Source organism: Bactrocera latifrons, unplaced genomic scaffold (assembly GCF_001853355.1).
Source record: "Bactrocera latifrons isolate USDA-ARS-PBARC rearing strain unplaced genomic scaffold, ASM185335v1 scaffold_1140, whole genome shotgun sequence".
Lineage (NCBI taxonomy): Eukaryota > Metazoa > Arthropoda > Insecta > Diptera > Tephritidae > Bactrocera > Bactrocera latifrons.
The window spans coordinates 1-21,976 of record NW_017534565.1 but is presented as its reverse complement, the minus strand read 5'-3'; the positions used below and the strand labels follow the sequence as shown (position 1 = coordinate 21,976).

The 21,976-nt window shown below is 36.0% G+C and overlaps 1 protein-coding gene across 2 annotated transcripts in view; it reads right to left on the bottom strand.

Annotated features, from left to right (window-relative positions):
- LOC108976040 (carcinine transporter-like) overlaps positions 1 to 21,710 on the bottom strand; it is a 26,649-nt gene extending 4,939 nt beyond the window's left edge. The window contains exons 1-2 of one of the 2 annotated variants that reach the window (XM_018944952.1): positions 21,502 to 21,707; positions 21,217 to 21,441 (exon numbers count right to left, since the gene is read on the bottom strand). In XM_018944952.1, the coding sequence (XP_018800497.1) occupies positions 21,217 to 21,441; positions 21,502 to 21,576 (300 nt within the window). In that variant the 5' untranslated portion in view covers positions 21,577 to 21,707. Of the gene's footprint in view, positions 1 to 20,824; positions 21,442 to 21,501 lie in introns of those variants that run through there. The other variant, XM_018944944.1, reaches the window with a different exon arrangement.
- Between the last annotated feature and the right edge of the window lie 266 nt (positions 21,711 to 21,976).

Below are 21,976 nucleotides of genomic sequence, written 5' to 3'. Positions count from 1 at the left end.
GGTCCACAGTTCCTCCTAGAAGACCCCGCTTTATGGCCAATTAACACTCACTTCCAGCTCTCCCCARACGATGAAGCATTAGAGAAGAAGAAAAATACTTTCACACTAGCCATAAATGTGAAAGAGAATACACTATTGAACCTTATCGAAAAATTCTCTCCTATCAAAAATTGCTTCGTGTGGTTGCCTATCTGTTACGGTGGATTAGACGATCAAAAATGCCTACGGAGTGAAGGGACCTGACATCTGACGAATTACATTCGAGCTTTTTGAAAATTGTTCAGGTGATTCAACATTCGGACTTTGCGAATGAAATCCAGAAACTGACGAAAAGCACCACGCTACCCGCAAGCTTGCAAAAACTCAATCCGTTTTTGCATGAGTACTCGGACATGTCGCTTTCATTCAAATTAATCCGAGTAGGAGGTCGCCTTTTAAATGCACCTCTCCCATACGATGCCAAATTCCCATTATTACTAAATAAGAATTCGTACTTCGTTATCAACTATTTACGGTTCCTGCACTTTCGAAATCACCACGCAGGTGCAAAAAGCGTTGGTTGCGCTTCTTCGAGAACGCATATGGCTCATTAATGCAAGAGAGGCATGCAGTAGAACCGTAAGAAACTGTACACACTGCTTTCATTATAAGCCGAAGTTGCAAACCCAAATAATGGGAAACTTGCCAGTTGAAAGACTTCGAGCGCTACGACCCTTTCTTATATGTGGCGTAGATTTTTGTGTTCCAATTTATACTACATTAAAAATACGCGGTCGACCACCCGTAAAAACCTATATCGCAGTTTTCGTTTGTTTCACGTCCAAAGCAGTACACTTAGAATCAGTTTCTGACTTATCAACTAATTCCTTTATTCTCGCCCTAAAAAGGTTCATTGGTCGCCGAGGGATGCCACAGACGATATACAGCGACAACGCAACCAACTTCGTCGGCGCMGATCGCAAGTTGCGCGAACTCAAAGAGGCGTTTCTGTCCCAGTCTCCGGAAGTAATGRAATTCGCCGCCGAAGAAGGGTTCAAATTCGCGGGTTATGGGAGGCGGCAGTGAAGTCCGCCAAACACCTCGCCGTACGCGCAATGGGCAACGTGCTGCTCACCGCCGAAGAGCTAGGAACACTGCTGGCCGAAGTGGAGGCCATCCTCAACTCGCGGCCCCCTCGCACCGCTAATAGGGTGCTCCTTCCGAGCCTTACCACCGGCTCAAGTGTCAGCGGAACCAATTCGCTGTTGCGAGAGATGGCAACTTGTTTGCTGTCTCAAGCAACAGTTTTGGCGACAGTGGTCCAAAACGTACATTACCAGACTTCAGGAGCGCAACAAATGGCTGCACCCGAAACGCAACCTGCAGCCCGGTGATCTCGTCCTCGTCCACGAAGACAACACGCCACCGCAGCAGTGGGCACTAGGATGAATCGCCGCAACCGTAGAAGGACGAGACGGAAAGGTGCGAGTGGCAGACGTGGCAACCAAGGCAGGCACCATTAAGCGCCCTATTCACAAGTTAGCCCTGCTGCCTATCGAAGTTTAAGGATCATGATCCTGTCAAGGCGGCCGGTGTTGCGTCAAGGGACTTTATACGTCTAAAAATAATGTTTAAAAAGAAATTTGTAAAATTAATTAAAGAATCTATGAATATTATTAAATGTTGTTTTTTATATCATGTAAATACTTACCATTTTTATATTAACAAAAAAGAAAACATCTATTACAATGTATTAGAAGGCTCTATTACCGTGGAGTATAAGATTGCTGAATTATATCTACCTATACTTATCCCTCTCTTATATGTACATACTTAYCACTAGATTATGCCGTTAGGTTAATTTTTAAGCTAAGCCATGAAATCCGTTCAATAAAGAATTCACTTGTATAATAACCAGAATCGAGAAAGGTCGTCTTTTTCTTATCGGCTTTTTTTTTTAAACAAATCGCATGGGCACAGGCAATTTCGCACGTTTATAACGAATCGCACATCCCAATTAATTTAATATATTCTCAAAAAAGCTTGAGAAATTTTCACCATCTTTTGCAATCAAGTGCATTGGGAACCGTGTTTCTTGTCTTAGCATTGCATTTATTTAATTGGATCTTTAGATTATTTTCTTTTATTCTCATTAATATTTTGATTTTAGGTATAGAGGATGCTCTAATTATACTTTGAGTTAACATTTGGTCTATTTGTTTTTCTATTTCCAGTTTGTTTATTTCTGGGTATCGGTAGATTTAGAGTAAGCCAGAATATCATTTTTGGTTATATTATATGTTTTGTTGAACTTGTAAATGTTAAATTATCATCTTCGTTGTAAAATACGCTTTTATATCTTTTTAGTATATTTATAAGTCTATTTTTGGCTTTACCGTTAAGGTGATTGGTGTCAACGAATTCTGTGCCACATTTTGCTTTGACCTCATTACAGAATATTTCCACCTCATTGTCTTTATAGCTCATTTCTTTATATATTTTTTCTTCTTTTGTTAGATAAAAAGTCAGTATTGCTTTCTTTGTTTTTATAATTCTATTTGGGTAGTCTATTATAAAATTTATCTTCGTTAAGATATTGTTACCAATGAAATAAATTCTTTAAATATTGGGAATCTGCAAAGTTTCTTATCTTCCGTTTTTCTTCCCATTACTGTGACTTGCACATCTACTTCCCTCTTCCATTTCCTGATTGGTTGTAATTCCGCGTTTGATTCCCGTCTCTTTGTTGATTAAAGTTACTCTGTGGGTTAAAATTTCCCTGTTGATTATAATTTGTGTTTGTTGTCTGCTTTGACATTCTACTTTGGCTTGATCCGTTGCCACTGTTATAGTTATTTCCTACATTCCTTGGGACATATGCACCGTTATACCTGTTTTGTGGCATATAATTGTTATATCTATTATAACTACTGTTACAAGTGGGGATATTATTTATATTTTGGTTGGGTCTGGAAAATGTTCATTTGTTAACGTTATCGCTAAAATTAGTCCTACGATAGCTTTTTGGGTTAGGATCTTTCGTTGTTGCCCTAGCGCTGTGAAGCCTTGATGTCTGGCTTCTAATAATATTTTGTATGCCTTTTCTAGACTATCCGGGTCTCTTGCTGCAATCATAGTTTTATTAGGTTCTGGGAGACGTTTCTTAAATGATTTCAGTGCTATCCTATTAACTGCATTCGTTGAGAAATTTAAATCATTATGCGCTAATATTCTATTAGATTTTATTCATAATTTTATTTTTCTATTGCTGAGTCGAGGCTGATGGTTTTCAACTCATTAGTAGATTCCGCTGAACTTTTCTTTTCCCCGCAATTGCTTAGAAGTATTTCTTTCAATGTTTCCCAATCAGTAGTTTGTCCATATTTGTGAATTATTTCCGTAGTTTTCCTACGCAGCTTCCTTTTAGAAAATTGAATAAAATTTAATATTGTGGGTAGTATGTCTTCAATTTGCTTAATAAAGTGTCTTAATAGGTTCGGATATCGTCCATCAAAGTCTGCAATTCCATTAATACAGTTCAAAGTGAGTTGAAAAAATAGTATGGGGGATGCTTCCATTTTGAGAGAATTTTAGTCCAAGTGAAAATATTAAAGAAAATTTTCGTATTTATTTTGATTCAACTTAGCTTTATGTAACAAGTTACTACTGTGTATTTTAATTAATCTTGTACAGTTTGAGAGGTGCTATATACTCTTGTAGTGATGATACCTATCTAACAGTTTGAAAACAAATCTAGTTGAGACACTTTAGCAATTTTGTCATTACAGTTTTGGAGTCACTGTTTTATTGAAACATTATTATTTGTTTTCGATTTTGCAACACTTACACTACTGTGCGATAATTTTTACACATTGTTTTGTATGTTTTTACTTACTCTAAAAAATTGTAATATTATATATTTATATATATTTTTCTTACTCTTATTCGTTCTGCTGTTTGGTACTGCTGTTGTTGTTGCTTTTATTTAGGTTTACTAATTCCCCCTCTGTATTTATTATGTTTTATGATGCGTTTTTAGCGCTGTTGATGATGTTTTTACTATTGTTCCTATTTTTAATATAATTATAAATAATTTTAATTCCTATTTATTTTATTTTGTTACGCGTTTTGCGGTACTTTTCAGTTGTTCATAAAATTGGTTACAATAATGCGATTCAAATATGCACCGTTTTGTTCGATGACACGTCCCCAACGAGATGCCAACTTCATAATGCCCCTCTCATAGAAGCTCACTTCCCTATTGGCAAAAAACTCGGAGAGCCAATTTTCACAGGACTCTCTTGTGGCCAACTTCAGACKACCAAGCGCGTTCGCCATGGACAGAAACAGGTGGTAATCGCTTTGTGTGAGATCCGGACTATACGGTGGATGCAAAAGAGCCTCCCATCCGAGCTCCCGGAGCTTCTGGCGCGTCACTAAAGATGTGTGTGGCCTAGCGTCGTCCTGATGGAAGACAAAGATGGCCTTTGGCCATAGGGGAGCAGGTCATAGTGGATTATTCCCTGCCAATCCCACCAAACACACAGAAGAACCTTCCTGGCCGTCAATCCAGGCTTGGCCACCGTCTGGACCACTTCACCGTTTTTCGACCACGACCGTTTGCATCTTACGTTATCGTAAGTGACCCACTTTTCATCGCCAGTCACCATACGCTTCAAAAACGGGTCGATTTTGTTGCGATGCAGAAGCGATGCGCATGCGTCGATACGGTCAAAGATGTTTTTTGCGTCGATTCGTGTGGCACCCATACATCGAGCTTCTTAGTGACTCCAAGCTTCTTCAAATGGTTTATAACGGTTTGGTGACTCATGCCCAACTCTTGAACGATGCTACGGCTGCTATTATGCCTGTCTCTTTCGGCCAATTCAGCGATTTTATCGCAATTTTCGACGACAGGCATTTCGTTGAAACCATCGTTGTGTGGTGGAAATGGAAACTGTATCGGGTCCATAACTGCACAAATTTTATTGGCGGTTTGAGATGCATTTTTGCTTTTATCGTAGTAGTACTGTAAAATATGCCGTATTTTCTCTTTATTTTGCTCCAGTTAGCGCGTGAAATGAGCTTTCCAAAAAGGTATAGCATGACCCGATGCGACGAATAAAACTATAACCACGCGCTCTCAGCGCCAACTAGCGAAAATACCGCAAGACTTTTTTGACAACCAATAACTTGGTTTACTTATTTATGAGTTCTTGACTTGTGAATTATTGTCGCCAGTTTTGGTGCAATAAAAACTCAAGATTCTATGCATGGCTCTTTATTTCAGCTGCTCTTGATCTTTATTTCTTACAGTCACTGTAGTGTGCTCGCTGGCACTCATATGTRGTTATGTATGTATGTTCTTATAAATATTTGCATGCATTCCAAATCGCTGTTTGCTTGGTCAGAAAGAATAGGTAACCAAGCTTTTTTTAATAATGAATTAATGTTCCTTTATTTATTACCAGTCGACTGAAGTAGTGTTTGTCGAATTTTACAATGACCGAAAATATTGATCAACGTATTTGTGTTCAATTTTGTGTTGCGAACGAGTTTTCGTGTGCCCACATATTGATAATGTTGCAGAAAGCTTTTAGTGAATCTGTTCTATCAAAAACGCGCTCTTACGAGTGGTATAGTTTTTTCAAGGAGGGTCGGGGACGGTAAAGACATGCCCGATAGTGACCGATGATAACGTTAAAAAATTTAAGAAAGCTGTTGCAGAAAATAGCCATGTGAGCTTGAGAGAGATTTTCCATAAATTGAAGATGTCACACAGGAGCGTACGTATGATTATACAGGAAAAATTGGGCGTGCAACGCGTTGCTGCAAGACTTGTTCCGATAGAACTGAATTTTCTTCAAAAAAGGTATCGAGAGCATGTAGCTGTATACATGCTGGATCGAGTCAATTCGGATTCCACCTTCATGGAACGTATAAATAATGGCGACGAAACATGGGTTCAACTCATTACGTAGCATAGGCTGAGTTCCAAGTTCCATGTTGCTTTGCATTGTTGCGATACCGATACCGAATTTATACAATATCAACAATGCAACCCTACTGCTTTGCTTCAATTTGCTTTGTATCAACTTTGACATTTTGTGACAATTGTCTTCAAAACAACCAACAGCTTTGGCGGCAAATGTGAATATAAATGTATTTATTAACAATTTTTTAGATTTATGTGAAAATGGCCGTAGCAACTCTTCGATAGTCATTAAAAATCATTTGAAAAACAAGAGAAAAAAGCAAAAAGCGGCATTGCTTAGATTGTTCAATGCAAAAAAAATTTGAGCATCACAAAAAATAGAGATGCGCCCTATGCTCAATGTATACGCATCTAATACGCATAAAAATTTATCGGTACTCGATACTTTGCATATCGTAAGCAGTTTGATTTTAAGGAATTCTRTACTTCGTACTAATGCAAAGCAACATGCAACTTGGAACTCAGCCATAGTTTTCGCTTTGAACTAACGCATTAAGTATTTATTTATTATTGGGTCTAACTTCTAACGTTAATGACTAGAAAAGGTGTATAAAATAACAGTGCTCACTGCACAATTGGTGCTAATACTTTTAACGTGGAGTGTTACACAAAAGATAAGTCCACATTTTTCCTTCGCTAAGTGGTTACTAGGCGCTACAAGCCTTTATACATATTTACATCCTTCGATCGATGAGCTGCGTACGGTTTTGGTGCGTCTAATAAGAAGTACACGAAAGGTGACGGAAAAAGTTTAATTGACATACCACGTAACTTAAAAGTGCAACTGAAGACGACACCAGTGGTGACACGTGATATTGTGCGTATCATGGGGCATCTCGACAGGCAAAAATTTCTTGCATACTAACTGTATTGCTTATGGTGAATCCATATTGCTTTTGAAATATGTCACAGATCAGTTTTCATTTCTATGAAAATTTCGAAAAGGCAACACAGCTCATTTATATACTACTGTGATCAAATTGAAAGGTGATTTTTAATTTATACTTCCCGTGCTTTTCGAATCGGTACATTTTTTTTCTGTAAGTTGTAAGTAAGCTAAATTTCAAAATATTCACTAGTATTTGAGATATCCGTCGTTTTATGAAGCTGAAAAGTGAATTCTTCGATTTTTACAATGTCTGAATTTATTAAACAAAGAAGTGGGATAACTCACCATCTTATACTGCATTGGTTATTCATGATCATTTCGTCACATTTTCAACTAATATCGTGCCGTAACCACCGCATTCGCTTGATTTACCTCTGTGTAACTTCTGGCTATTCAGCGAATCCACATGACCACTCCGAGGACACCGTATTGACGCAATTGAAAATATAAAAACTGTATTGAAAAGGCTATGAAGGCCATCACGACGGAGTATTTTTGCAAGTGACTGGAAAATTCGTCGGCATAAGTGTATTGCAGCGGGAGGTGATTACTTTGAAGGAGATGAAATGGGCGAAATTCACCTTTCAATTTGATCACAATAGTATATACCGACGGCAGTTTCATTCAGCCCGAGTAATAAGACGGTTACGTTAAATAATAAAAATAAAAAACGAAATAATAAATACATTTTCTAAATACAGTAGAATCGCGGAAAAGTTAACTCGCGAGTAAGTTAAACCTTCGGCTAAGTTGACCGATTTTGAGCGTCCATGTACCGCTTTAAAAAGCTAACTTTTATTTAACTTAATTAAACTTAATTAACTTTTATTTAACTTTTTTGAGCTCATCTTTTTTTGAAACCCAACAGTTTGTTTAGYAAGAAAAATAATTGCTATGAATTAATTTTTTTTCAAACACAACTGTTGGTTTAGCAAGAAAAAAATTGCTATGTATTCCTCAAATTTCTATGTAAAAAATTATTGTCGGTGTTGGGAGGTACATACGTACATAGTTTGTCATGATCGTTTGAACTTATGAGCTGTTTATAGTTTGTAAAAAATGTCAACAAAGCAGAAGAAAGTATTGTAATTCAGATTAAATTTGCAAAAAAAGCTGAGATTTTAAGAAGAATCGATGAGGGTATTCGTGGAAATTCTTTGGCGTTGGATTATAATGTATCTAAGGCGCCCATCTCAAAACTAAAGAAGAAATGTCATGAAATTTTGGAGGCAGTAGCAAACACACATTAAGTGGCAACCCAGAAAAAATTACATAAGTCAGAATATCCCGTTCTTGAAGCAAGGTTGTATAAACGATTATTAAGCCAAAGACAGCGTAATTGTGCAATGAGTGGTCCAATTTAAAAAAACAGCCAAGGTCGAATATACAAAATTGCAGCCTGGAAAACAATTTCATGCAAGTGAAGGATGGCTAGCAAATTTCGGAAACGATACGGTTTCGCCACTTAAAAGTTTGTGGAGAAACCCTCTCAAAGCGACAAGTCAGAAATAACACCGTTCATTTATTGCGGGGAAAAATTAATGAAATTTCAGAAATGCAGCTGTATAGCGCAGGTGAATTTGGATTATTTTATCGTTTTCTGCCCGATAAAACATTTGTCGCGGAAAACGAAAGACGGCACCTGACCGAAAAATAGCTAACGATAGACTCACAAAGCGTAAATAAAACAAAATTGTTACATATAAACTTTTCTGTATTTATTATAGTCAAATTTAGAGATAATACTTTCAATATCGACTTCTTTAAGCAAGTCATATTCAACGAAGTGAGATGATTAAAACGTTCTTTGCCCATCGTGTTCCTTAATACATTTTTAATACGTTTTAATGTTGAAAAAGAAAGTTCGCCACTCCAGTTAGTGATCATGAGAGATAAGTAAATTCTCAAAGCAATTTCTAAGTTTGGGATACACGATTCTAAAGAATTATTTAATAAAAGTTTATAACATTGCTGTTCCAGAGGTTCCTGTTTCTTGCTGTCAATAATAGTAGCCACATCTTTTTTCAGCAGCTCTGCGAATTGCACCAATTCGCCGCCTAGGCTGTTCTCCAAATCATCTTCGTATGCACTGACCATACTAGAGGATTATTCCAAAATCTCTTCTATTGTATCAGATTTTAGCTGCCGAAATACTTCAAAACCAATGGTAATTTTATGATATCCTTCCATATGTTTAGTTAAAGCAGATAGTACGATATCAATAATGACAATAAACACCTCAAATTCGAAACGTTGTCTAGGTGTTTGATTTTCAACAAAGTCGTCGAGTGTAGTAGAGCCGCTGAAATGGTCGTACTTTGTATTTCGCTTGATTCGGCGTCTGTTGCTGGTGTTCTTCACGGTAGGTTATATCTTTGACTCTTGTCTCAATATCTTAAAAGTTGTATCGCATTGCCTGGACATAGCCATATAATGATTCATAAATATCGTATCCCTTTATCGAAATCTTGATCAGACGACTGCAGCGAAGCACTAGTCGCTTACAAGCGTTCTAGAACTTCGTTCCACGTAATTGTCATTATTACCATTTCTGACTTATTCATCGCTGAAAATGGTCTGTAAGCTTTATTAAGGCACTCCGCTTTTTTATGCACGTTATTGAAAATGTCTTCCAATACTTGCTTAATAGTGATAAAACCACATAAAAGTGATTTCGTAGCATCAGCTCGGGCTGACCAGTTAGTGTCCGCTAACCGCTTCAAAATTGGAATTTTCGAAGTAGAATCTTTAAGTACGTTCGGAAGACAACCCCATCAATAAGGAGAAGTGGGAAAAATGTATGGAGGTTTTCAATAAAAGCGAAGAAAAGTAATGCTTCTGTACAGCAGCTTTCAGCGCACTTAGCAACCAAATTTAATAAATGTGCCACACAGGGAATGTATTCTGCATACTTATTTATTCTCTTAATTCGGGCTTGTAAGCTGATGTATTTCTCACTCATGTTGCTGGCATTATAATAGCTTTATCCATGACAATCTTTGACATTCCATAAATGGCAGAACATGACTTGAGACTCTGAAACACCTTGCTGTTAAGGCTGGACTGAACTCAAAATTTTTGCCCTGTTAAGAGGTTAGCGTTATGATATAAAATAACGTTTTTTTTACAATAGCGAAGGTCGCAAGAATATCGTTAAACAATAATTTTCAATAAAAGTATTGTAAAAATTTAATAATTACACTTATTTTCTTTGGACGGCCATGAAGCATACAAAATAATAATAAAAACTCACAATAGCGGTATTCGGCTGAAATTTTACTTTATTTTGATATAAAAATTAATAGATATTAATAAAAAACTAAAAAAGGGTAAAAATGTACCTACTATAGATACTACTCTAAATATATCGATTATAATATTTATAATTAAACATTAGAACATTAAAGTTAAGAAGTTCGTAAAATGCCTGACTTAACGTGACGAAATCGAGTTTAAATTTTCAGGTGGAAGGTGGAAGTAAAGCATAATCTACATGCTTTGCGTTCAAAGCATGCAAGGATAATTTACCCTCCATCCAAATTGATATTTTTTTTAATTACGGTCAATTAGAGCGCGGGACCCCCGATTCTCGGGGCCCGTAGCATTTGCTACTCTCGCTATGTGGCTAATCCGGCACTGCGTTTTGCTTCAAGGGGTTTAAAAACCTAACTAGCAAAATTCTTAGATGATATCAGAGCTTTTCTTCCGCTGATTCCATCATTCGCTTATTAAGCGGGTAATTTATTTTTTTTATGATTTTAAATTTTGTGACAAAACATTTTTTAGGTTCGCAATTTTTTTCCACCAAGAGCATTATTGCTGATTATCAACTGTACTGCACATAAGCCAATTGACAAGTTACATACAGTTATTAAATTATTATTAAAAGATTGCGGTAATGCTTTTACCACTTAACGTGACAGTAATTTTGTAGCCCATGGATTAAAATCTTATTAGATTGCTGAAGTTAGGATACCGGGCTAAACTGTTATGGAACATTGTAGCATAAGAAAACGTTCCGTTGAGAATATTTTGAAAGGACATTCAATTCGTGAAGCCATCTTGCTTCTTAAATCAGCATGGTACAATCGTTATTGTCCAAGGTGGGTGGTGTTGACGTCAGCAGTGAAGACATTGAAAATTGTAACGACAACCAAAATACGGTAGATGATGAAAATTTCGAAGTGTTTGACAATAAAATTGAAGAACCAGTTATCGAGGAAGATATGCAACTATCAGATATCACATCTTATTAATATGCGCACGAAAATTGTCAGTAGCTATTACAAAAAAGAAAAGAAACAAACAAGTCTCGACCACTTGTTTAAGCCAATCCATCCAAATTAATATGTACATAAGTATGTACAGATGTGTAATGTGGAAAGTACAAATTAAACTCAAGCTTCTGTTTTGTTATAACTAAAAGTGAGTCATGCAAATAAATTGAACGTATTATATCACCAAATTCATGTTTATTTCCGTTTCTTTTCAAATGCGGAAACTTTTTGGAAAAGTAAAACACCCTTGGTACACTTTGGTTAACTTTTTCGCGATTTTTCAGTATTTCTATATATTTTCCCAAAAATTAATATTTAGTTTAATATTATAAACTTGCAGAAAAATTATACAAAATGGATTGGCAAATAAGCGAAGTTTTAATTTAATAAACTGATACAAGCTTAAATCAAATTATCATTGGTCATATTACCGTAATTAATTTAATTAGTATATAAAAATTATGCTACAATTATTATAGGCTGAAAAAGTGAAGTCTTTTTTTTCAAGAAATACATTTGTAGAAAAAAATATATTTATACTTTTTTTATTTTCCCATATTATTACACCGAGAACCAATAAGAGGCCGATTTCAGCATTTATGCGGCAGTTATAATTATTTTATCAGATATATCTTTACCATTTCCTACTGAAAAACGAAATCAAACTTAGCAAGATTGAGCCCTTTTTGTGTGTATTTTTTCGCTAAAGCTATTCTCGTCGCTTACGTGGTTGCATTTTCAAAATAAAGAGTTAATCGGCGAATATTGCATGATCAGAGTGGTCTGGATTGTAGCGGGTTTTACAATTTCACTTCAGCAAGGTTTGCATTTCAACAACGCGCCTGATTGTTATCGTTTTAGTGCACATCGTATTAATAACCATCTATTAGCAGTCTTACTGACATACTAAAACTCAGCAACAGCCAGTATTTGCACAAATATGTATTCGATAAGCTAGGATTCTTTGGCCGATAGTGAAAGTGAAGTGGAGAATGCAATTACGACATCTTTTAACACCAGTTGCAAAACAAAAATGATCAGCATGCTAGCTAGTAGGGAACATATCCACGGCAAGAATTTCCATATTTATACGCAATGGATCGGTTTGAAAAATGTTTTTTCAGTTCAGTGTTCAGTGTTGACTACAGAAAACGCTCTCTCGCATATCTCGTACACATCGTGATACATAATTCGTGTTTACTCTTGCTACTTCTGTTTGTAACCAAAAAAAAAAAAAAAAAAACAGAAAAAAACTCAACAGAGGACAAAAATCACACAAACATAACAAATGGCTCTTTTGCCACCGAATAAATCTTCCAAAAGATTTTCTTTGCTATCAGAGCTTTTCAAATCTCCAAACAGATCACAAATTGACTTAGAAACCAAAAACTTTTCCAAATATCCACTATAAGCAAAACAAAAAAATTTCAAATACCTAGTGATCTCACCCACCAATACAAAAAAAGGTGTCGTTTCCGATAAAAAATCTTGCCGAAGTCGAGGAAAAAAACTTTTTAGTGAACTCAGCTCTCAAGGCGTAAGAGGTGTTTACAAGTTCACCAAACTAACTTACCGAAAAACCTATTCATACTGGCCTCATTGTTTTAACTTTTGACAGATTTCAACTACCTAGTGAAGCAAGGGAAAAACTTAAAATTGATACATACAGCCGTTGACAGCTAATTAAAAACGCGACTTATTTTGAAGTATTATAAATGAAATTATTTTCGAATAAATCACTTATTTTTACCGTTTTTTCACTCATTTTATTGAAACTTACGTTAAGCTTAAACTCTAATAATAAAAATTTTAATTAACTTACTTTTAGTTAGTATATTGTTGCTTACCCCTATAACTTTAATCCCTACTGCGAATTGATGTGATAAGACACTAACAGCACACAACTAGTGTTGCTTCCAATGCCGTCCTAATTTCATTAAAAAGCCATCCATATTCGTGATATTTTTGATACCTACAGCTTTTTTGAAATCAACCCAGATGTGTTATTTTCAGGCCACTTCAAAACATTCATGGAATTTTCAAACAAAAAACTTTGACGGGTGCTTTGGATAGTTATTTTGTTGGAATTTTCATATCACAGGCAAATTGTTCTTAGTTAGTTGGCAGAATGACATTTTTTAGGATGTCAACGTTTTGCTTATTAAATATTCCATGAATCATATGGAGCGGATCTACACCATCCCAGGAAAAAAATTCTTACACCATGATTGATCCTCCACCATGCCTAACTACGCGTGAAGCATAGCGAGGATCACATTCTTGATAGATGGGTCATCAAACATACCTTCGTCTATCAGGATCTATGCGATTTATTTTGGTTACATTGCTCCAAACAACATACTTCCATTTAATTATTGTTCAAAGTCAATAAGCGTTGGTAAAGTTTACACATTCTTTCCTTTGAATTTTAGTTAGAAGTTTTTTCATGCGTATTAAAATTCAAATTTGACTAAACGCCGGCCAATTGTTTTCTTGGATATTTGCACATTATATTCGTCTTGAATTTTATGTACATAGAACGTCAGTGGAACTCTTTTTCGGGTCTCGGGAGATGGCAGTAATTCTGCTGTACATTTCTGTTGAAGTTTTTAGGGTTTTTTCTGGGCGTGCAACGTTGGAAATAGTTTTAAAATTCTACTTATGCTTAAGGTTAATGAAAACAATTTCCTTTGAGCATTTGACCTGATTCGAAGTTTGTTTGTACGTCTTTCCAGACTGATGAAGGTCAAAAATGTAACTACKTAGGGCTTTTACTCATTGCAAAACTTGAATAATACATTTTAAGATATTTAAAACCACAACTTTGAAAGACACCCATACCAGAAATCAATAATACTATTAATAAAAATTAACACCTTGAGGAATTTTAATTCTTCAAACAACAGTTTCTAATTAGCAGTCGCAATTAATTCACCTTCTATATCGTAACGCAGTTACTGTTACATTTGGGAAAAAAATAAAAAAAATTTTAATTTACTACAACAAAACAGAGTGAAATTAGTAGTAAATAGAGTAACACGAACAATGCAAGACTTTTAGGAGTATAAATAACGGTATATTAAAATTGTTTATCGTCTTACTCATCAGCCACCTACAAAAAGGAAGCGTTTCTAATTAGCTGCCAACGGCTGTACATACCCAACCCCATAAGATGCAAGATCTGCCAAATACTTTTGCATCCACAAAAATTTTGTGATAATAACCCATCTTGCCCCGTTTGCAATCTACCGCTCCATAGCGATACAATATGCAGCCGCATATTGCAAATTGTTTTGGCGAGCACACCTCATCTGACAAAACTTGTCCAAAATACCAACAAATTTAAGAAATCTTAATCATAAAAACATTAGAAAACATCAGCATGGGCGAAGCGCATCGAAAATGTAAAGAGCGAGGCCCTATACAAGTAGTGGACACAACTGTACCCTTTACTCAAATATTTACTCTTACCTTACAAAMAAAAAAAAAAAAAAAAAAAAAAAAAAAAAAAAAAAAAAAAAAAAAAAAAAAAAAAAAAAAAAAAAAAAAAAACAGCAAAAACCGAAGACATTTCTTTAATCAACACTCAAAAACCTATACCAACAAATTCAACGGTCCATCACCATCTCAAATCTAATAACTACAWATCAAAAGCTAATAATGAACAAAACAACATTCAATACAAGGACGGTCATACAACACAAAATTCAACCTTCTCTACGATATCTCCGAAAAACCAACAACTTCATCAATCACTGATCACAGCTACGGAGAAAACAACAACACTGACTTGTCAAATCAGTTCGCAGATGTCTCTGATAACTTTTAACAGCGGAATTAGTTAGAGTGATAATTATTCAATTTGTDCTCTCTTTATATAAGACTCTTCACTTACTACAATGGAAAACAAAATGTTTGTCTACAAAACACATGTTTGTCAAAAAGCGCCTAAACTTATTGCCCAAAGCATAACGATGGATACTATTTTAATTTACTTACATCACATATGAGTTCTATGCTATAATTAAAATTTCGTCAAATATTATTGCTACTGCTGTACAAATCAATTTTCCCCATTTTAATAAAATTTTTTGTACCATATATACATATATTCCCCCCAACAACCTGAAACCGTAGCTGACCTTCATAGCTTTACCAACAACGTAAATACTCCAAGAAGAATGTTTGATGATTTCAATGGTGGCAATCCTTTATGGGGCTCCAATTATTGTAACGCTAGTGGACAAATAATTGAGAATTACATAATAATCTCCAATCTAGCAATCTTTAACGAAAATGTAAAAACCCACTTTTCTAAACATGGTACTTTCACTAGTGTAGATCTATCAATATGCTCGCCACAATGTTATAAATGACCTTCACAATAGTCACCACTTTCCTATACAATATACTTTCAATTTCCTATCCCATTCGAAAAAGACACTTTCTTCTAATACTTAATTCAATTGTGACCGTGCAGATTGGCGAAGGTTTCAAAATATTTCAACACAAAATCATTATATAATTTCACCCAATATTAACAAAGACGTCGCACAAATTCAAAAGATACTAAGAAAGGCTGCCAATGATTCTATCCCAAAAACCATACGTAGAAATACTAAACAATATGTTCCATGGTGGGTTCCGAACCTCAATTCTTTAAGGGACGCAAACACAAGATGCTTAGAAAACATATAGGTGAATAAAAAGTAAATAAAGTCTGATACAAATAGATTACAGAAAGAAGAAGTCAAAACCAAAGCCTTTGAAGATCTCACAAAAACTTTTCTCCTTTCTAACGAGCTACTTTTTGAAAAATATTCATCTTCTCTCCGGTATTTTCAAGCCCTTTGACATCAAAAACATGTCAGTTAACAGCAACGATGTGTCAATTCTAAAATATATTGCCCTTAAATCCGCTAAATTTTATTTTTCTAATTCTAACTCATCATGCTTTAAAATTCCCAATTCCCTTTTAAATTCCCAATAAAAGAAATACAACTCTTACCGCAGAAATTAGTTTGTCTCCGAATAAGTACACAAAGCTTTTTGAAATTAATTTTACAATTGAGGAATTCGTAGAAGGTCCAGGGGCACACCTCCAATCCACAATAAAAAAAATTATCAAATGATTGACAACGCCCTTATAAACATAAAAAAAGGAATAATTGCACTATATAATGGGTCCTACGAAAACAAAAATAGTCCCACAAAATTTTGAAATAGCCACGGTCAGCAAAAATGGTATTTCCATCGAAAATTATAGACCGACATATATCCCTACTTACATGCTTGGCGACATTACAATAAAAAATTATACGAAATAGACTAACGTGATACCTCAATTTCTCTAAATTAATTTCTCAACAACGACTGCTTGTTTGATGACAGGAGATATTTCGTCTTGCCCTCGTTCACCACCAGACTCATTTGCTTTGCTTCCTTATCCCCTCTGGAGAAAGCAGAAATAACAGCGCGGTTGATGAGGTCAATGAAATTAATATCATCGGCGTAGGCAAGCAGCTGTATCCTCTTATACAAGATTATACTTTTTCTATTTAGTTCAGCAGCTCGAATTATTTTCTCCAGCCTATTGTTTGAAGAAGGCGCATGATACGGAGTCGCCATGTTTGAAAATTCGTTTGGTATCTAACGGCTCGGAGAGGTCCTTACAGATCCTGACGGAACCTTTGGTATTGCTCAACGTCAGCTTACACAGCCGTATTAGTTTTGCGGGGATAGCAAATTCAAACATCGCGGCATAAAGGAATGACCAAGACATTTCTTTTTTATGTATTGGGCACAACACATTTAATTTCCAATCATCAGGAATTTTTGGTCCGACAATATTCTCTTCTCCTCCCTAAACAGTTCTCGCCGCCGTAGAGGTCGGAAATTCATAGGCCCCGCCATTTTGTTGTTATTGAGACGGATAGTTGCTATTCATGGTACAATGGTAATTCCGCTCAACGGTATCGACTTAAGAATAGCATTCACCATCTCCTATTGTTATGCTTTCACTGCCACTTAAAAGGCTGGGGAAGTGTTCCTTCCGTAATTTTAATATGATCTTGATCACCTCTGGGGGTTCTACAAGAGTATGCTTCAGTATTGAAGCCTTGTCTAGTCGCCACATTTTTTCGTAGAATTTTCGAGTATTACCCTTGTCGACCATCCTGTCAAGCTCTTCTTACTCTCGACCTCTCTCTTTTTTGTCTGCAAATGCGGCTCGCTTCCCTCTTCAACTCTCGCTATCTATCCCATCCCGCGTATATTGTGGTCGTTCGTAACGCTGCGAGGTAAGCAGTCTGCTTTCTCCATCGTAAAGGAGGAGTAGAAAAAGTATCAGCTGATGTTATGTAAACAAAGGCATAGCTGAAAGGTGCCACTGTAGAAACGTCAAGGAGAGTTCGGGGTTGAGTTTCCCGACTTTTAACCGGAAAATGGTTGCATTGTGCTATTTTCCTAAAATTTGTGGAACARATGTCCCAAAAATATTGGTTATATATAAAACTTCGATATATTTCAAAAGGAAATCGTATACCTCTTTTTAACTGTGGTAAGTTAATAATTCACAGCCATATTTATGTTTTTGCCATCGTAAAGGTGGTTTTTGCAAGACAATTTGTTAGAGTTTATTTCATGGCACAATCCTTTACGATAGCTTATTTAATTATTTTAATCTGGAAAAAGTGTTTGCACTTTTCCTTGGGAGGAGAAAGGGTTTCTGGGCTTTGCCAACTGATGGAGTTGTTTTAGACCCACCTTCAAAATATGTGTACCAATCATATTCTACCAAATTAGAACGAGTGTCTGATCTCGCCAACAGTAGAATGAAGGTACTTCATTATACCCTGAACAGGGAATATTAAATTTGACACGAAGTTTTAACACCCAGAATGAAGCGACGGAGAACCCATAAAGTTTATATGTCCGTCTGTCTGCCTGTCCGTCTGTATATATACGAACTAGTCCCTTAGTTTAGAAATTTTGCAAACGTCATTTTCTCTTCTGCTCATTTGTAGGAACTCCCGTTATCGGACAACTATAAAATATAGCTGCTATATAAACTGAACGATCGGAATCAAGTTCTTGTATAGAAAATTTTCATATTTGACAATGTATCTTCGCAAAAGTTAGCACAGGTTATTTTCTAAGATTTATTATACGAAGAAATTGTTCAGAAGCAAGCTGAACGATCGGAATCTAAAGCTGGTATGATAAACTTTTGCATTTGACGAGATATATTGATGAAATGTGGTATAGATTATTTTCTGGAGCAACAATGTAATCTCCGAAAAAATTGTTCAGATCGGAATCAAATGCTTGCTAAAAAAGCAAGAGATAAAATCCCGAACGAACGAAAAAAGTTCGAAAAGATGTAGGAAAGTATCGTGGTAAGCTTTGCATGGCCACAAGTGTACATTAAAATATCAATATGTATTTTAATTATTTATTATTTAATTTAAACGATTTTATTATTGTTACTTTCCTAATTGCATATATTTAATTAAGTGTAATATTTTGTTAAACACTTTTTAGCTATATTTGTAAAAATCGAAATATCAACTTTACCTTTATGTTGTATTGTACACTTTTTAAAATACTTTGAGATTTTATACATAAAACATAGTGATGGAGGATGGAGTCATGTGTAGAAGTTCACGCAAGTGAGGAAAGTTCTCTGATCGCCATTCAGTTGGGAGTGGCCAGAAACGATTCTTTTACATATGGCTCCAGCAGCCTCCGACTTCCGGTATTTGACCAAGTATCCTCTGGGTAGCCTAAGAATATCCGTTTGAAGGCGAGCTAAAGTGAGAAGGCGAAACATCCCCTACATAGCGTTGTGTGCCACGTAAAAAAAAAACACGCAATGAAAACTAACAACCAACCTCGGACGAGAGACCCCCCTTTTGATGACGGCCATGGCAAACGAAATAAGGACAACTTAATTGGAAAAGTGCCGCTCCTCACGAAAATAATGGCTGACAGCACCGCCGTCCAAGAAATGTGATGGACGGGTCAAGGAAAGACAAGTAGGTCCTTGTGACACTTACTACAGTGGCCATATAAAGGAGCGCAAGTTTGGTATGGCACTCGTATTGCCAGAGAGACTCCGTCGCCGAATACAATCATTCACTCCGATAAATGAACGTCCAACCACAATCCGCATCAAAGCGAGGTTCTTCAACATATCGCTGATTTGCGCCCACGCCCTGACGAAAGAAACGGATGATGTGACCAAAGATGCCTTCTATAAGCGCTTGGAGCGCGCCTATGAGAGCTGCCCCGCCAAGATGTCAAAATCGTACTTGGAAGGAATCTTAGGCACTACGGTCGGTAAATTCAGCATCTATAACGAAACATCCCCAAAATGGTTGAGGCTGATCGATTTCCCGGGGTCCGAAATATGATTATCTGTGGTACTAGATTCCAGCGCAAGAAAATATATCAAGCTACCTGGCTGTCTCTGGATCGCAAAGCCGTAATCATGTTGTGTAGGAAGGAAGACACCTCTCCAAGATTCGCACCCGCCTCTCTGCAGCAAAAAACGCCATCAAACACAACGAAGGTTCGAAGTCAAGCAGCTGCAATCACAACAGACAGCCGAATGATTTGCCATTAGACTTTCACTCTTGCTCTCTGAGAGCACTCGTCAACAGCCCGATTCCCCAATCGATGACGATGGAGCAGACGTTTCATTGCCCGACCATGAAGAAGTTCGTATAGTAGTTACCCGCCTGATGGACAACAAAGTGGCGTGAAAGGAGAATTAATACATACCACCTCTCCGCCGATTTCAAAGCTTCTTTCGACAGCACGAAAAGGAGCTGCCTTCATGCCGCGATTTCAGAATTTTGTATCCCCGCAAAACTAATACGGCTGTGTAAACTGACGTTGAGCAACACCAAAAGCTACCAAACGAGGCTTGAGAGAAGGCGACTCCCTATCGTGCGACTTCTTCAACCTGATGCTGGAGAAAATAATTCGAGCTGCAGAACTTAGTCTAGCAAGTACAATATTTTATAAGAGTGTACGGATGCTGGCGTCTGTCGATGATATTGATATTATATAAATACTAAATACTTAGGAATGAGGCTTGACTCTAAGCTGCGGTGGAAAGTTGACGTAAAAAACAAACGTAAAGAGCTGGACATACGGCTCAAAAGTTATAATTGGCTAATCGGTAACAAATCAGTGTAATCCATCGAAAATAAGTAACTTATCTATAAGCAAATACTCCGACCGATATGGAGCTGTGGTGCACAACTCTGGGGATGTACTAACCAAAACAATAAGAAAGTCATCCAACAATTCAAAACAAAGTACTAGGATTAATTTTCAAAGCGCCTTGGTATTGTAGATGTGCAGATATAGAGCGTGATCTAGGTTAACGCAGAAATATTAAGAATTGCAACAGCACATAGTGCAAGATTGCTACAGCATTGCAACGAAAAATCTATCTAGAGATGGACCACCAAGACGACTCAAACGCCTCAAACCCAGCGATCTTTTAAATTAGCCAATCCTCTCATAGTAATTTTGTAATTATATGTTTAAGTTATATTCCAGTTGCTTGTTAGTTTTTTCTTATTTGAACTAGTTGTAATGATTAAATAAAATTAAAACAAAAAAAAATAGTTAGTATATATTATTATTTATATATTATTATAATTTCGCGCTCTTAGCTCTATAATTTAAAGAGTTATATCGTAGAGTCGAAATAACAGGTTGCATGTGTGATATGTGATACAATTGTTCAATTTTCTTTTATTTTCACTGACTGTTATTTTCACTGTAACTGTTAAGTGTGTTTTAGAGAACAGTACTGAAATATTCACTTCACTTTTCAATAATAAAATAACTGATAATTGGTTGAACGGGAGATTTGTGATATAGTACTCCAATCTGGCCAATTCCGACAAATTATCAATAGAATTTTAAAATGCACCTACGCATTAAATTTCATTTATAATCTCGAAAGGTTTTATACCCACGTTAACTTCTTTCAAAACAAGAATTACAAAATTTACTCTATTACATGAATTATTATTGTTAATAGCATTTTTTCTCACCATGTTCTTTGGAATTGCTAAAAGTTTCCGTTTTTCTATGGGTATATGCAATAGCTCTGGCACTTTACACCAATAGTCATTAGGAACATTTGCCATAAAGATTTGATTAAAGGCGCAAAATCCACAAGGTATACATGCTGGCAGGCATATTCCAAAAACCAACATTTTTTGATATATTCCAAACTCTCCTATTGATGGTAATAAGTCGTCTAAATCAAGAGATTCCTACAACGAGTTTAATTATTGTTAATTCATATGTTCAAATTTAAGTACGTATACACATACATCCAGGTTTCCATTATCATTTCTTAAATCGTTTCCTTCATAAATGTCGTCCACAATTTCATTTTCGCAATCCATATTAGCCTTACTTATTATTTTAGATATATTTAAACCTCTTCTAATTGTTTGCTAGTACAGCGGTATGAAGACTTAAAAGTTTCTACCGTACTTTTATATGCTAAATGTACTAGGGTAAACCATAGAAATTGAATTCTGTATGATATTCGATTACGGCTAACAGAACTTATAAGATTGTAGTACGGAATTCACCATTCTCGCTGCTATTTAGAGAAATGAGCACGTTCGCTGGCAGAAATATATGTAAAACGACTGAATTCATGCGAGAATAAATAAAGAGAAATGCTTTGTACAAAAATACACAAAGTCACACAGAGAATGTAAAAAAGCATTCTCTGAGTCACATATGCATGCTTATATTGTATTATATGAACCATTGTCACATATGCGCGATTATTTT